General features: G+C 53.3%; 1 protein-coding gene across 6 annotated transcripts in view; it reads right to left on the bottom strand.

Annotated features, from left to right (window-relative positions):
* Window positions 1–1,548: 1,548 nt before the first annotated feature.
* Window positions 1,549–14,137, bottom strand: part of ACOX3 (acyl-CoA oxidase 3, pristanoyl) — a 90,235-nt gene continuing 77,646 nt past the window's right edge. For all 6 annotated transcript variants that reach the window (XM_077136302.1, XM_077136300.1, XM_077136299.1 and 3 more), the window contains 4 exons: window positions 12,866–13,040; window positions 11,298–11,365; window positions 6,749–6,835; window positions 1,549–2,188 (listed from right to left, as the gene is read on the bottom strand). In XM_077136302.1, the coding sequence (XP_076992417.1) occupies window positions 2,072–2,188; window positions 6,749–6,835; window positions 11,298–11,365; window positions 12,866–13,040 (447 nt within the window). In that variant the 3' untranslated portion in view covers window positions 1,549–2,071. The remainder of the gene's footprint in view (window positions 2,189–6,748; window positions 6,836–11,297; window positions 11,366–12,865; window positions 13,041–14,137) is intronic.

The following is a 14,137-nucleotide window of genomic DNA, read 5'->3' as shown; positions in this document are numbered from 1 at the left end:
TCATCTTTAATATCTCTTCATCAAATCAAAAAGGAAAAGAATCAAAACTAAAAGCAAGACAAACTAGGAAAAGAATTTACAGTGGACATGTCAAGCAAAGGTTTACTATTCTTAATATATAAAGACCTTTTATAAACCAATCCCCAATTCTTCTTAACTTTTTTATTGTATAACATATATACAAAGCAAAGAAAGAAAAAACTCAATCGTTTCCAAAGCACTCTTCAACAAGTAGTTACAGGACAGACCCCACCCTAGAGGAGGGCGTGGGGGGCACTGCCCGTGGCTCTATTTCAGGCTTGAGACCGGGAGGGGCCCGGCGCCCGCCCTAGGGGAGGGTGTGCGGGGAGGGCATCGGGCACGGCTCTGAGGCTGGGACAAGACAGACCTGTCAGCTGCACCATCACCCCATCACCCCCTCACCTTTCAGAAAGGCTCTGGGACGGAGGTAAAGTGTCCCCTCCCCGGGCGGGCGACCACAGCAGGGCTGACCCCCCTGAGCCTACAAGAGAGCACCGGGAATGGGTGTGCCCACAGCTGGCGCACGCTGTCCCGGACCGGGAGAGGCCGAAGGGGCCGGGAGCCGGGCAGGAGGACCAGCCCCCCGGGACCCCCGGGACCCCCGGGCCCTGACGAGGAATAAGCCTCTCCTTCAGGAGCAGGAGGCCCCTCCCAGACATTTTTGGGTTTGCACTCAGGACCAACCCATCCCCCAAGCCAAGGGTGTGGGATGTTTTCTTCTTCCTTGTTCTCTCTGAAAGCAGGAAGAGAACAGCGTAACGGACAAGACAGGCCTTATAACCATGATGGATGTGTGCAAACTCGAGGAAACCACCAAACCAGAGCTCCTCAGGCCCGGCCGGGGGCCTTCCCACTGCACAAGGGCACGAGGCCGCCAGCAGCTCCCTGCCGGGTGCCGGCCCTGCGCCGAGGCTGTGCACACTGGGGCGCCCCGCTTGGGGCTTCCCTGCAGCCGGAGGAGACTTTCAGGTCTTGGTCTTCTCACCTGTAAATTGGGGACAGCAGCGCTTGCCGCGAAGCACCACAACCCTTGCTGGCCACCCACGGGCTCCCGGCAGCCTCAGCGGCTCGGCTCGCTGCTCCTTTCAAACCCAGGAAAGCCGATGCCTAAGAAGTAACAGCTGAGCGATTTAAAGAGCAGGGAAATTCCTTAAAGACACATTGCTGGCCGGGCCCTTGGTGTGTTTGTACATTCTCTGGGCTGTTCTGTTTTTCCACACCAGTCCCGGTTCTGCAGAACCCTAGGTCACGCCTGCGCTGGGCTCAGTGACAGGCCTGTCCAAGGGGACCAACTCCCACTGCTGATAATACAGACCCTGACCCCGCTGCGCTGCCAGAGGTCAGCCAGCAACAGCCACGGGGAAACCGAAACGTTAGCACTTCTGCCCCTGCCTCGGTGACCACAGGCCTTGGCAGCGGGGCTGGAGGTGTGCATGGGGAGCTTTGCTAAGCTCTGCTCCTGTGGACAAAGAGCCTGGGGTGTTTACCCACAACAGGGGAAACTCAGTAAGCACTCTGCCTATGAAGTCATTCTTAGACAGGCTTTAGTTTCACATGAGAAAATCATAAAACAGGTATTTTTTTCATAAACATCTTGAAATATGTAATGCAAATTGGTCTGCAGTGCCAATTAATAAGATCAGAAGATAATTAAATTACATGGTAAAATCATATAGATAATTAAGTCTTTAGGGAAGCAAGACTTTGTACAGGATGATCTCAGATGAATTGGAAAATTCCAAATGTGATCAGTTCCTTTCATACTCGGTGCATATCCCTGAAAGAGCACGCGCAAGCCCTACTCATCCAGCAGGAAGCCTTGATTGTGTGCATTTTCTCCTTGCACAGCAGATCATGACGATCCCACGTGAGCCTGGCAGCTGACCCGCTCCCTCTCTGCAGGACCCAGGACCCGCTGTGCCTCTCAGGGTGTGAGGGGTGCAGAGCTGCTTACTCAGAAAGCGATGCTGTTTTCCAGCGTCTTCTGGAACTAGCAGAATTTGATGTCGAGGCCTTGATTAGAAATTCAGCAAAGCAGGCATGGGCTCACTCACAGCTTTGGTTTCAAGCTCCCGATGACCGGCTTCTTAGTGAATTCAGGCCACCACGAGGCCCGCTCCAGCACTTCGCTGTTCTGAAGGACAGAGCCCCAGAGGTTTTTGTAGAGCTGAAAAACAAGCGAGTGAGATTCGTTACACGGCCTAGTGTGCAAGCACGATCCCCTCACAGGTGTCTGTTAAAAACACAGGAAATTCTCTACTGTCATTTATTAGAGAAATCTTAAGATAATTTAAGTTTAATTTATTTAAACTTTTTCTAGAATACAATTAGGAAAATGCAATTATAAAATATCATAAAATATGTCTATGATGAAAAGTTTCCCACTCAACCGTTTCTTTGAAAATTATGGCAGCGGGCAGATGTTCTGTTTCTAATAGTGCAGGCACCACAGGACTCCGGCAAGTCTCCCTTTTGACTTGTTCTGGAATGTTCCCTCACACCCTATGCATCTGCTGGCAGGCGCAGTTGAGGCACAGTCGAGTGGCATAAAACAGCAGGTCAAGCTGGCCATTGTGCCAGGACCACATGGCCCCCCTCTTTCTGTTCTGGCCAGGACACCTCGAGTGGCCTGTATTGACCAGCGATGGGCCTCCTCCAGGACTTGAAAACCTCACTGCATCTAGCCTAAGGCCCCTCACTGGAAAACAGGGAGGCTGAGAGGACCCGGGTAGCTGAGCTGCCTTCCACCCACTGAAAGCACGAAGGGAACATTCACGCTGAGGGAATGAGGCCCACTTGCCCAAAGGAACCGAAGCTCTGTTTGCAGCTCGCTGAGGCCAAATAATTTTAAGAAACTGCTGTCCCTGCACCTGTTAAATGCACTTACCAACTTCTCTTCCAAAACTGTCATGTTTTGGCTCCCAAAGAAGACACTGGATCGCGTACTCTCCCCAGGTCATAAACTATATTTCATGCTTAGAGTATTATGTTTTGTTTAATGATTGTCTCAAATACTCCATTTAAAATGAGCTTTTTTTCCTGGTAGCACCTGGTTAAAACATCAATCCCTCGAAACTGGGAGAAGCGTGTATTTTATGGCCCATCCTATCAGGTGACACCTTGGCTGGCACTGGCCTAGATATTGGAACCCCAAACCAGAATGGGGCCTCCTGCCCGGTCCCTCCCCCGTGTCCACTCTTCTGCTGCCTGGGACAGGCCTGTTTCTGCAGAGCAGGCAGCTTCCGCCGACATGCCAGTGCTCCAGTGCTCAGGCTGCCTGGCTCCCTGCCTGGGGCAGACCTTTCTAGGGGGGTTCAGAGCTCCTCACAGGACATGCTCCCAGGCCCCTGGAGAAGAAACAGCCATGCTCTCTCACCCTCAGAGGCCCTCTGCTGTCAGTGAAACAGGCCCCAAAGGACTCAAAAGGACCTTTTCTGAGCTCCCCTGAAAACCCTGATCACCCCAGGTGACCAAGACTGGCTCCCCTGACTTCTTTCCAAACAGCAGGGCAAGGTCTCAACCCAGATCCTGGATCTGCCACGAACTGCCTAGAACAGGCAAGTTCTGGACTTCAGCAGAACGTGGGTCACTCATCAGCCAAGTGAAGTGTGAAGGTCTATGCCATGTGTAGTGTGGGAGCACAGGTGTGAGGTCTATACCGCATGGTGTGGGAGAGGCGTGAGGTCTACACTGCCTGGGGTAGGAGAGCAAGTGTGAGGTCTACACCACATGGTGTGGGAGAGCAGGTGTGAGGTCTACACCGCATGGGGTAGGAGAGTAGGTGTGAGGTCTACACCCCATGGGGTAGGAGAGCAGGTGTGAGGTCTACACCGCATGGGGTAGGAGAGTAGGTGTGAGGTCTACACCACATGGGGTAGGAGAGCAGGTGTGAGGTCTACACCGCATGGGGTAGGAGAGCAGGTGTGAGGTCTACACCACATGGGGTAGGAGAGCAGGTGTGAGGTCTACACCACATGGTGTGGGAGAGCAGGTGTGAGGTCTACACCCCATGGGGTAGGAGAGCAGGTGTGAGGTCTACACTGCACTGGGTGTGGGAGAGCAGGTGTGAGGTCTACACCACATGGAGTTGGACAGTAGGTGTGAGATCTATACTGCATGGAGCATGGGAGAGCAGGTGTGAGGTCTACACCGCATGGGGTAGGAGAGCAGGTGTGAGGTCTACACTGCATGGGGTAGGAGAGCAGGTGTGAGGTCTACACTGCATGGGGTAGGAGAAAAGGTGTGAGGTCTACACTGCATGGGGTGTGGGAGAGGAGGTGTGAGGTCTACACTGCATGGGGTGTGGGAGAGCAGGTGTGAGGTCTATACTGCATGGGGTGTGGGAGAGCAGGTGTGAGGTCTACACTGCACTGGGTGTGGGAGAGCAGGTGTGAGGTCTACACCGCATGGGGTAGGAGAGCAGGTGTGAGGTCTACACCACATGGGGTAGGAGAGCAGGTGTGAGGTCTACACCACATGGTGTGGGAGAGCAGGTGTGAGGTCTACACTGCACTGGGTGTGGGAGAGCAGGTGTGAGGTCTATACCGCATGGGGTAGGAGAACAGGTGTGAGGTCTATACTGCACTGGGTGTGGGAGAGCAGGTGTGAGGTCTACACTGCACTGGGTGTGGGAGAGCAGGTGTGAGGTCTACACCGCATGGGGTAGGAGAGCAGGTGTGAGGTCTACACCACATGGGGTAGGAGAGCAGGTGTGAGGTCTACACTGCATGGGGTAGGAGAACAGGTGTGAGGTCTACACTGCACTGGGTGTGGGAGAGCAGGTGTGAGGTCTACACCGCATGGGGTAGGAGAGCAGGTGTGAGGTCTACACTGCATGGGGTAGGAGAACAGGTGTGAGGTCTACACTGCACTGGGTGTGGGAGAGCAGGTGTGAGGTCTACACTGCCTTGGGTGTGGGAGAGCAGGTGTGAGGTCTACACCGCATGGGGTAGGAGAGCAGGTGTGAGGTCTACACCGCATGGGGTGTGGGAGAGCAGGTGTGAGGTCTACACCACATGGGGTAGGAGAGCAGGTGTGAGGTCTATACCGCATGGGGTAGGAGAACAGGTGTGAGGTCTATACTGCACTGGGTGTGGGAGAACAGGTGTGAGGTCTACACTGCACTGGGTATGGGAGAGCAGGTGTGAGATCTACACTGCACTGGGTGTGGGAGAGCAGGTGTGAGGTCTACACCACATGGGGTAGGAGAGCAGGTGTGAGGTCTACACCGCATGGGGCTCCTGGAGGATACCACACAGCCCACATGGCAGCCCTCAGATGGCAGGCCCTCCATGAGTATCACTGTCTGCCCCTTCCTGACTGATGGGACCCTGGAGGGTTGGGGCGCCCACCTCTTGTTCAGACCACCTGGGCCCCTATCCAGTATCTGTTTCTCGGTGCACCTTCTGCAACCCACACAGAGGCCAAGGCACCTGTCCCGTCTCTAGATAAGTCCATCACCATCTCATAACATTAGGGTTTCCCTGAGCAGACCAAGGCTCCTTCCCTGAGGCTCCCATCTCTATTTAGGCAGTGCCCCAAGGTGGCAGAGGGACCCCAGCAGGAAGAACACAGGCCTTGGGATGCAGGGGGCAGGGTGGGTGTGAATTCCGGTCCACTGCTCACACTCTGAGACCTCAAGTGACTTCAAAACTCCATGTCCCACCAGTAAAAGAGGGCCAACCTCCCAGGTGGAGAGCAACGCTGCCCAGAGGCACCAAGCAGACCCCTGGGAGTCACTGCACAGGGCTTGGCACATGGTGGAGAAAGTCACAGGAACGAGGGCAGAAGGTGACACAATCGGAAGAAGTGGTGGCAAGGGCCTGGGTGGGGTGTGTTGGCTGACAGCAGGAGGCAGAGGCTCAGGCCAAAGGAAGGGAAGGGTCCAGACAGGAAGAGAGCAGGTGCAAAGGCCCTGAGGCGAGAAGGAGCCAGCATGTCAGGAGAGCAGGAAGGAGGCCATGAGGCTGGAGGAAGCAGGGTGAAGATGAGGCTGGAGGCTCAGCAGAGGTCAAGTCGCCAGTGCTGACAGGGCAGGAAGGAATCTGAGTTTGATTTCAAGTTTGCAGGATGTTGGCTCACTCAGGGGAGCAGCCTGAGCTGGCTGTTGTGTCAGAAATTATTCTGGAGCATGGTGGTGGGGGGGCAAGAGAGGAGATGGGGGGACCCCGAGATGCTGCCAGGGAACTGGAGCAGTGAGGAGGAGGGTCATGGATGGGGCCAGAGCGGACAGAGTGGACAGGCTTGCTGGGGGACTCGAGGCTGGGGTGGGGGAAAGAGATGCGCAGAGCACGACACGACGACTGACTCCAGGACACCAGGCTGGTGGAAAAGGCCCTGATGGGACAGGAAAGCCAGGGCGCGTGTGAGGGCACTGGCGTGCGGGTGCTGGACCGAGGCTTTGGAACTCTGATGGGGGATCTTGGTCAGGAGGTCAGGGGCTGGCCTGGCCTGGCAGGAAAACAAGCTCATGATGCCTTCCGCCGCGACCCCACGAGGGTGGTATGGCCACCTCCACTTCACGGAGGAAGAAGCAGGCTGGGGTGGGGTCTTGCCCAGGAGCCAGAGCAAACGTGGCAAGGAGTCAGGGCGGGGGCACCCCAGGTTTCCTGACCCCACCCCCACACCTGCACCCTGCACCCCTCAGGCTCGGGACCGCCTTGGCTTGGCCCCAGCCCTGCAGCCCAGCACAAATCCACCAGGGCCCAGGGGAAGGGGCTCTCTTTACCTCGCCATCGGCCCTGCCAATCGGGGAGTCCAGGACAAAGTCCGGAAGTGCAATCACATCCACCAGGGCGACCGCGTCATCTCTGAGCTGTTTGAAAACAAAGTCCAAACACTTGGCAACGCCCAGGGATTTCCATGGCGACCACTGAGTAAGAGCGCGTTTGTTGCTGGGACCCCGTAGCAACTGGTCACGGGAGCGGGTGCACTGCGGCTTAGTCCCGCCTTCTCCCCTCCCCGCCCGGCCACGGCGGCCTCGGCAGTTTGCATTAATCCTCTCACCCTGCTGCGACCCACTCAAGACTTGCAAGTTCTTTCCAGCAAGGAAGGAGCTGCTCGTAGAAAGCGACAGCTGTGCAGCTCGTCAACTGGAGCCTGTCTTCAGAGGCCTGAACTAATCCCTGGCAGTATCTGGGTAATTGCTGTTGAACGTAGGAAAACAGGTCCAGGAAAAGTGTAATGGAGGCATTTGGGAGCACCTGGGAGAGTCATAATCGTAGGAAAGCTCTTTGGTTTGTAGGACTTTTATTCCTCTCCTGTTCCATTGCACAAATCATTCTTCAATATGACAAATGGAATTTAGATGAGGAGACTCCCAAGAACTTTCTTGAAATGCAAAAACAATTTTCTTAAAATAACTAATTTTAAATGGCCCAGCTGCCCTGACCGGAGCAGCAGGAGTAGGCACAACCGAAAGATACAGACTATAAGACTAGGTCCACACAGAATAACCCAGACAGCCCCAGTGAGTGAAAAAAGCAAGCCCATCTACTTGAAAATAATGTTCAGTTGCTTCTAAAGGTGCAGGCTGGCTCCCTAGGTCCTGTGGCTGCAGACAAACGACACAGGGGCCATCATTTTAGAGGGAGCCATCAGCACAGTGCGAGCTCCAAGGTCCATGTCCAGCCAGCAGACAACAAAGTTTCCCTTTCACCACGGCCGTGACACATGCCCCGGATGGCAGCTGTGTCTTCTCTGCCAACCCCTGGGCTGGAGGAGCTGGGTCTCCAGGTGGAAGACTGAAAACAGGCGTGACCTGTGCCAAACTCCAGCTGGTGCATGCAACAGGCGGACCTACCCATGTGATCCAGTCACAGGCCATTGATGCCACGGCCTGAGGCCCCCCCCCCCCCCCAAGTAGCGCATCTGAGAGCAAGAGGAACAACTGGGTCAATTTTTACAGAAAGTATGGAAGGGCTGTGGGGTTGGCTTTGGGTAGAGGCTGGTAGAACTGCAAGATGCTTGATAAAAAAAAGACTTAGAGAAGCTTAGTCTACCTATAGGCATGCCTAAGAGTTACCTCTGGAGGACCTCTTTTGTTGCTCAGATGTGGCCTCTCTCTCTCTAAGCCCAACTCTGCAAGTGAAACCATTGCCCTCCCCCCTACGTGGGACATGACATCCAGGGATGAAAGTGTCCCTGGAAGACATGAGAGATGACTTTGAGGGATGAATCCGGCCCTGGCACCGTGGGATCAGTAATTCCATCCTGACCAAAAGGGGGGAAAGAAGTGTAATTAATAAAGTAACTAAAAAGTGGCAGAGAGTTCAAACAGAGCCAAGAGGCTACTCTGGAGGTTGCTCTTACATAAGCTGCAGTTAGACCTTGCTACCTATCATGACCTGCCAACCCCCAACCAGGACTATTCCAGCCAATCCTAAAGAACACCTAAGGCAATATATAAGATTCTACAAGGGTTCCATGCACTAGAGTAACTCCAGAAACCTACAACCTCCAGATGGGTCCCTGGTCCAGATAAGTCCTGAAACCTAGAGGGCCCAGCCTCTCCAGAACACCAGATAATTCCATCTCCCTACCCCATATTAGTGACAGACCCTTCCAACATGAAAAAGCTAGAATGGCCATAGCCCAAACACCCCTAAAGAGAGGAATGGAAAGATCAAAGATGATGGTGGAGTTATACAGTGAAGATAGGATTTAACCAATGAATATGACTGCTGAATCATTAAACTGATATCTCTTTTCGTTTCCACTATTTTAGAGCAGCTAGAAGTAAAAACCAAAATTGTGAAATTATAACCCATATCAAACTCTGAAATATGTTCTACAACTAATTGTGGTGCTGTGCTTTGAAATTTATTGCTTTTTTGAATATATGATATTTTTCACATAAAAAGAAGGAAAAAAATCAATTGTGATAACAAAAAAATATTTAAGCCTTCTAGCCTCCTATATTGTGGAGCAGCCAGAAGGAAAAAAATCTGAGAGGGTCATATGGCAGGCCATGACAGTCTCTGGGATCTGTCCTGTGACTACATGATGAAGAGGGCTTTGGAAACTATCCCTTTTTTATTTCTTTGCTTTGTACATATGTTATACTATGCAATCAAAAAGTTAAAAATAATTTTTAAAAACAGCTCAGACTGCTTCTAGGAGACTACGGGAAGAAACGTGGACATTCAAGGACCTCTGAGGCCTTAGGAGGAAAGGAGGACCATGCTATACTGAAACTGTAGGAAAGGTGAGCCTCATTTTAAAGCTGCAGAGAGTTTGTGCAAACAGTGCTCCAACGCTGCAGCGAAAGTGGAACTTGTTAATGATGAACATGGAGACTAAGCTGCTTTCCAAGCTAGGTGTGGAAGGTGCAGCCTGGCTTCTCCTTGCAGCTTACAGTGAAATGAGAGAGGAAAGGGATATGCTGAGAACCAGACTCTTAAGCACAAAGAAACCAGAAATTGTTGGTTTAGAAAAGTCTCAGAGTATGCTCTGAGTCTAACTCCAGAAGCAGCTCTATCAGGATTTCCTCGAGCTTCTGGGAAATGAGTGCCCAGAGAACAGGGCTCCATGTGGGAGTCTAACTGAACATGGAACTACCCAGAATTTCCATAGATGCCAAGGTTGGAAGTGCAGCTGTGCCGGAAGGAGCTGTGGAAAGTTACATTATCTGATGGTTTGGACCTGCTTGAACTGCACACAAAGCCAACTAGGTTTTTGCAAAATCTGTATGAGCAGAAGCAATGCTGGCCTGGACTGAGAGGGAGAGACAGGGACAGAGAGGGACAGAGAAGGGATGAACTGAAGGAAGAATGACTTTAAGGGCAGAACCATGGAAGCCAAGGTCTGGATGGAAGAGACCTCCTCATGTGTGGAAAGGGTGGGCCTGCCCCTAAGCTTGGAGGGGACAGGTTATCTGCCCTGTACTTGCAGGGGACAGGCCTAGTGCCCCTGTGTTCAGGAGAATAATGCCATCCCAACAGTCAGCAAGTGGGGCCTTCACCCCAGGGTTTGGGAAGAGCAGGGCCACTGTGCAAGCACTTGGAAGGAATGGGGCTGCCACGCCATCAGGCTCAGAGGAGAAAACTTCATTCCGCAGATGACTCCCAGAACTTAAAATCTAATGGAGACTGCCCTGCTGGATTTCAGACTTGTACGGGGCCCGTAACCCTGTTTTTCAACTTCTCCCTTCAGGATGGGAATACTTATCCTATGCCTGTCCCACCACTGTATACTGGAAGCAGAGAATTTGTTTTCTTAGTTTCACAGGTCCATCAGCTAGAGGGAATTTTGCCCCAGACCAGACCATCCCCTTAACCAATTCTGATGAGACGCTGTACTTAGTATTGTTACTGAAATGACTTAAGGATTTGGGATGTTGTGATGGGATGAATGTATCTGGCACATGAGATGATCATGTCTTTTTGGGGTTCAGACAGCAGATTGAGTAGGGCGAATTATATACCCCAGAAAAACACATGTTCCTGTGGGCATGTACCCATCGGAAAGAGGACCTTTAGGAGATGTTTTTAGTTAAGGTGTGGCCAACTGAATAAGACTGGGTCTTCCCCTGGATGACTGGCATCCCTTATAAACAGAATGATTCACACGGAGAGATCCATGAGAAGCTAGAAGAAGCCACCATGCGCAATCCCACATGATGGGAACTAGGGACCGCCAGCAGCCAGCAGCCAGCCGCAGAAGGTCACAGGCCCAGGGAGAAAGCGCCGCCTTGCTCACGCCGTGATCTCAGGCCTCCCTAACCCCAAAACCGTGAGCCAACAAATCCTTCTTGTTTAAGCCAACCCGCTGTCCTATTTGCTCTATTTGTTTCCACAGGCAGGAAACGGAGGTCTCGGTCACAAAAGTCCTGATTCTGATGAGCCATGTTTTAATTGCCAATTAAAAACTCTGCACACTGGACAGCGCAGGCAGGATGTTTTCATCTCCTTAGAAAGTTTTACTGAAAAGAGTGCTGCTAGACCACAAAGTCGAAGTTGGAAGCCATTTGATTTTTCTTGGTAACACAAGTAAAAGAGTATAAGCAAGTAAAATCCATGAACTGAATTTAAGTTGGAAATTGACTAACTAGAAATGCCCAAGAGATGATTAATTGATGTAGTTGTAAAACGTGTAAAGATAAAGAGTGAGCTGAATGTGCTAAGATCCTAAGACATTCCCTAGAAGCCAGATTTTTTGCTGCAATTTCTGATAAAAGCATTTTTTCTTGTATTCTTATTTTTGCTAAATGCCAAATGCATGCCCAGGTGTGCTAAGCAAAGGGGAGGGCATAATGATATACAAGTATGACAGCTTACCTGCGAACACAGGTCCAGGATTGCATTCTCTACCATTTTACCTGCTTGCTCACCAGAAAAGTATCCACCTGAAAAGTTATCGGGAAATGTTGGTTACACTGGGGTCTAGCATCCTATGTCCAAAAACACCTACAAACAGCAACAAATCCAGAAAAGAGCTTTTTCAGACCAGCCCCATAGGCGGCCAATTTGGGGTAAAAAGGCACTGCCCTCCAAGCCCAGCTGTCACCCCTCTGGGGGATCAGAGCTGATGCTAGGCTGGTCCTGATAGTTCTCTTCCCACTCAATTCTCTGGGCAGGCCCCGGGCAGGCCCCAGGCCAGTGCTGGGCAGATAGGAACAGGCACCCAGTGCCAGTCCCCGTGAAGCCAGGGAGGGAGGAGAGAGGATTTGCAGTCCCAAGCCCTGAGGGTCCTGGAGGACCAGTGCACCCCTGGGGCCCTGACCCCTATGGGAGCTCAGGGAAGGCGTGGGGTGGGGAATGCCTGGGCTGGTTTCAGAAGGAAAAGGCAGGAAGGCAGGTTCTAGGCAGAACAGACTAGAAGCATATAAGGTCCTAAGGGGGTGCTATCCTATCCTATCCAGGAACCAGCCAGGCATCACCACCTCCAGGAAGCCCTCCCAGGCCCTCAGTCTGCACACTGCTGGGGGTCCTCTATCTGTGCCCTATAGGGCCCCAAGGCTTGGGCTTCCACTCTCTCTGGAGGTTTGTGCACTGCTGGGCATGACTGGGCCTTCTGGAAGAACTCTAAACTGGAAATTGACATCAAAGGGACCCTAACAGAAACCCTAAATGAAAGGGAAAATAGTATCTTATCAGTCCCATTCTGAGGTTTCTATATCCCTGTGCCTTTCCTTATTAAGATAGCTGCAAATACTCATGAGCCCCCATGTAGTACAGAATCAAAGTCTGCTCAACTTGGCAAGGAGGGGGACCTGGCTTTTGCTCTTGGCTCCTGGATGCTGACCTCTGAGCCCCTGAGATGGCATGTCAGGGGTGAACAAGAGTGTGTTCGTTTACCTGGGGGCCCCCCAGACCGTATAACAGTTGATTTGGGGGGCAGGGGCTTTGGGCCACACAGTAACAGATCAGCCTCCACGTGGGCGGCAAACCAGGCCCATGTGCCTGAACCCCAGCCTAGAGCCCAGACACCGAGGCTGGGGGAGGCCCTGGGTGGGGACGCTTCTGCGCGCAGTCACAGGGCTGCCGGGAACGTTAGCACACAAGCTCTGTGTTCAGGGCTCCTGGACGCTGCCCAAGCGCCTGGCCCTTGGTCAACTAACCCGCACCCTTACACTGTGGGCACCACGTCCCGGAGTGCGGCAGCTTTCCCTGAGGTCTGTCCCGGAGTGCGGCAGCTTTCCCTGAGGTCTGTCCCAGAGTGCAGCAGCTTTCCCTGAGGTCTGTGAGTCCCCCTAGCGAGCTGGCAGCTGGTGTCGGAAGGGAGGGCATTGCTGGGGGTGCCTGCTTGTCCTTGGGCCTCGCTGCTCGTGCCCAGGGTGGGAGCCGCGAGTCAGCGAATGGACAGCAGGGGGGCGCCCACGGGCAGGGGCGGCCACGGGCCTTACCTCGGTAGAGCAGGGCTACGTGTGGGCTCAGGGACCACAGCGCGTACAGGGCGCTGAGCCGCTGCAGCACGGCCTGCAGCGGGGGCGGCACCCCAGGCTGGTGCGTGTAGTCGTGGAACCTCTGCACCACTGTGAGCTCCAGGAACGCCAGGGCCAAGGAGCGGCATCTGTACACCTGAGGAAGACGCAGAGTCGCCAGTCAGTGGGGACAAGCGGCCAGTGCCTGCCACTCAGGATCGCAGGGGGGCAAAGGGAGGCCCACCTGGGACCTGCTCAGGGACCCAACGCCGAGATCAATGTGCCAGCCCCAGTAAGACACGAGCTGCCCCGCCTTCTGGGGGTGCCCACAATAGGATGGGCTCCCCAAGGGCACAAGACCTGAGGTCCCACTTGGGGCCTCGTGCCCTGGGGACCACACAAGCCTAAGGAGAGAAGGTGCTCGGCCAGCTGCTCATCTTACTCAGCGCCCAGGGACTCCAGCTTCCCAGCAGGGCACGGCCAGCCTCTGCCATGGCATCTAAGGGCGCAACCTTGCTCTCCCTGCACATAGGACACCCAAATAAAGACCACAGCGAGGGGTAAATGGAGGGAAGACGTGGCACTGCTCCCAGCAGAACATACCCAGTTCTGAGGCTGACTTGGCTGTGACAGCAGGAAGTCACTATGACTTTTAGTCCCAACTTTTCCTTTTTTAACCAATATACAAAACATCTACTAATAATTAGTTTCATCTATTAGCTTTTCTTTCCTCTTCTCCAGCTTATCACTTGAGCATATTTTAAAATCAGATAACACCACATGCTTTGTATGATTTGCTATAATGAGCATGTGCTACCTTGAAATAAAAAAAACTATTCCAGTAAGGTGATGAGACGGAGGTGGGGGTAGTGGTGAGTGCTTGGCCTCTGGAAGGGGGTTGGGCACCAAGAAGCGCAGGCAGGGGGGCTCCTGGGCCAGTGAAGACCAGGGTGTCCACTGAAGGGTGGGGCTCCACTTCCCAAGCTGGGTGTTCATTGCTCACACTGCCGACGCCACACCAGGACCCTGGGCAAGGGCAGGGGTCCTCAGGAGGGCGTGGTCGGGGAGGGGTGCTCTCTCCCATCCTTCATGCCCTCTCACTGACCCAAATCCAAGAGTCCTGCCGGCCCCGGCACGACAAGGCCACAGGGCAGCACTTGCTGCCTGTTAGACAGAGGCACGTGGGCCGGTACGGCTTTCTACCAGCAGCTGGTGTGCGCCCACAGCTGGGGCAGAGCCGTGGCTGCAGAGGTG

The sequence above is a fragment of the Tamandua tetradactyla genome, chromosome 19 (assembly GCF_023851605.1).
Source record: "Tamandua tetradactyla isolate mTamTet1 chromosome 19, mTamTet1.pri, whole genome shotgun sequence".
In the NCBI taxonomy this organism is placed as follows: domain Eukaryota; kingdom Metazoa; phylum Chordata; class Mammalia; order Pilosa; family Myrmecophagidae; genus Tamandua; species Tamandua tetradactyla.
Note: the sequence above shows the minus strand (reverse complement) of the source record. Positions and strands in the feature narration are given on the sequence as shown.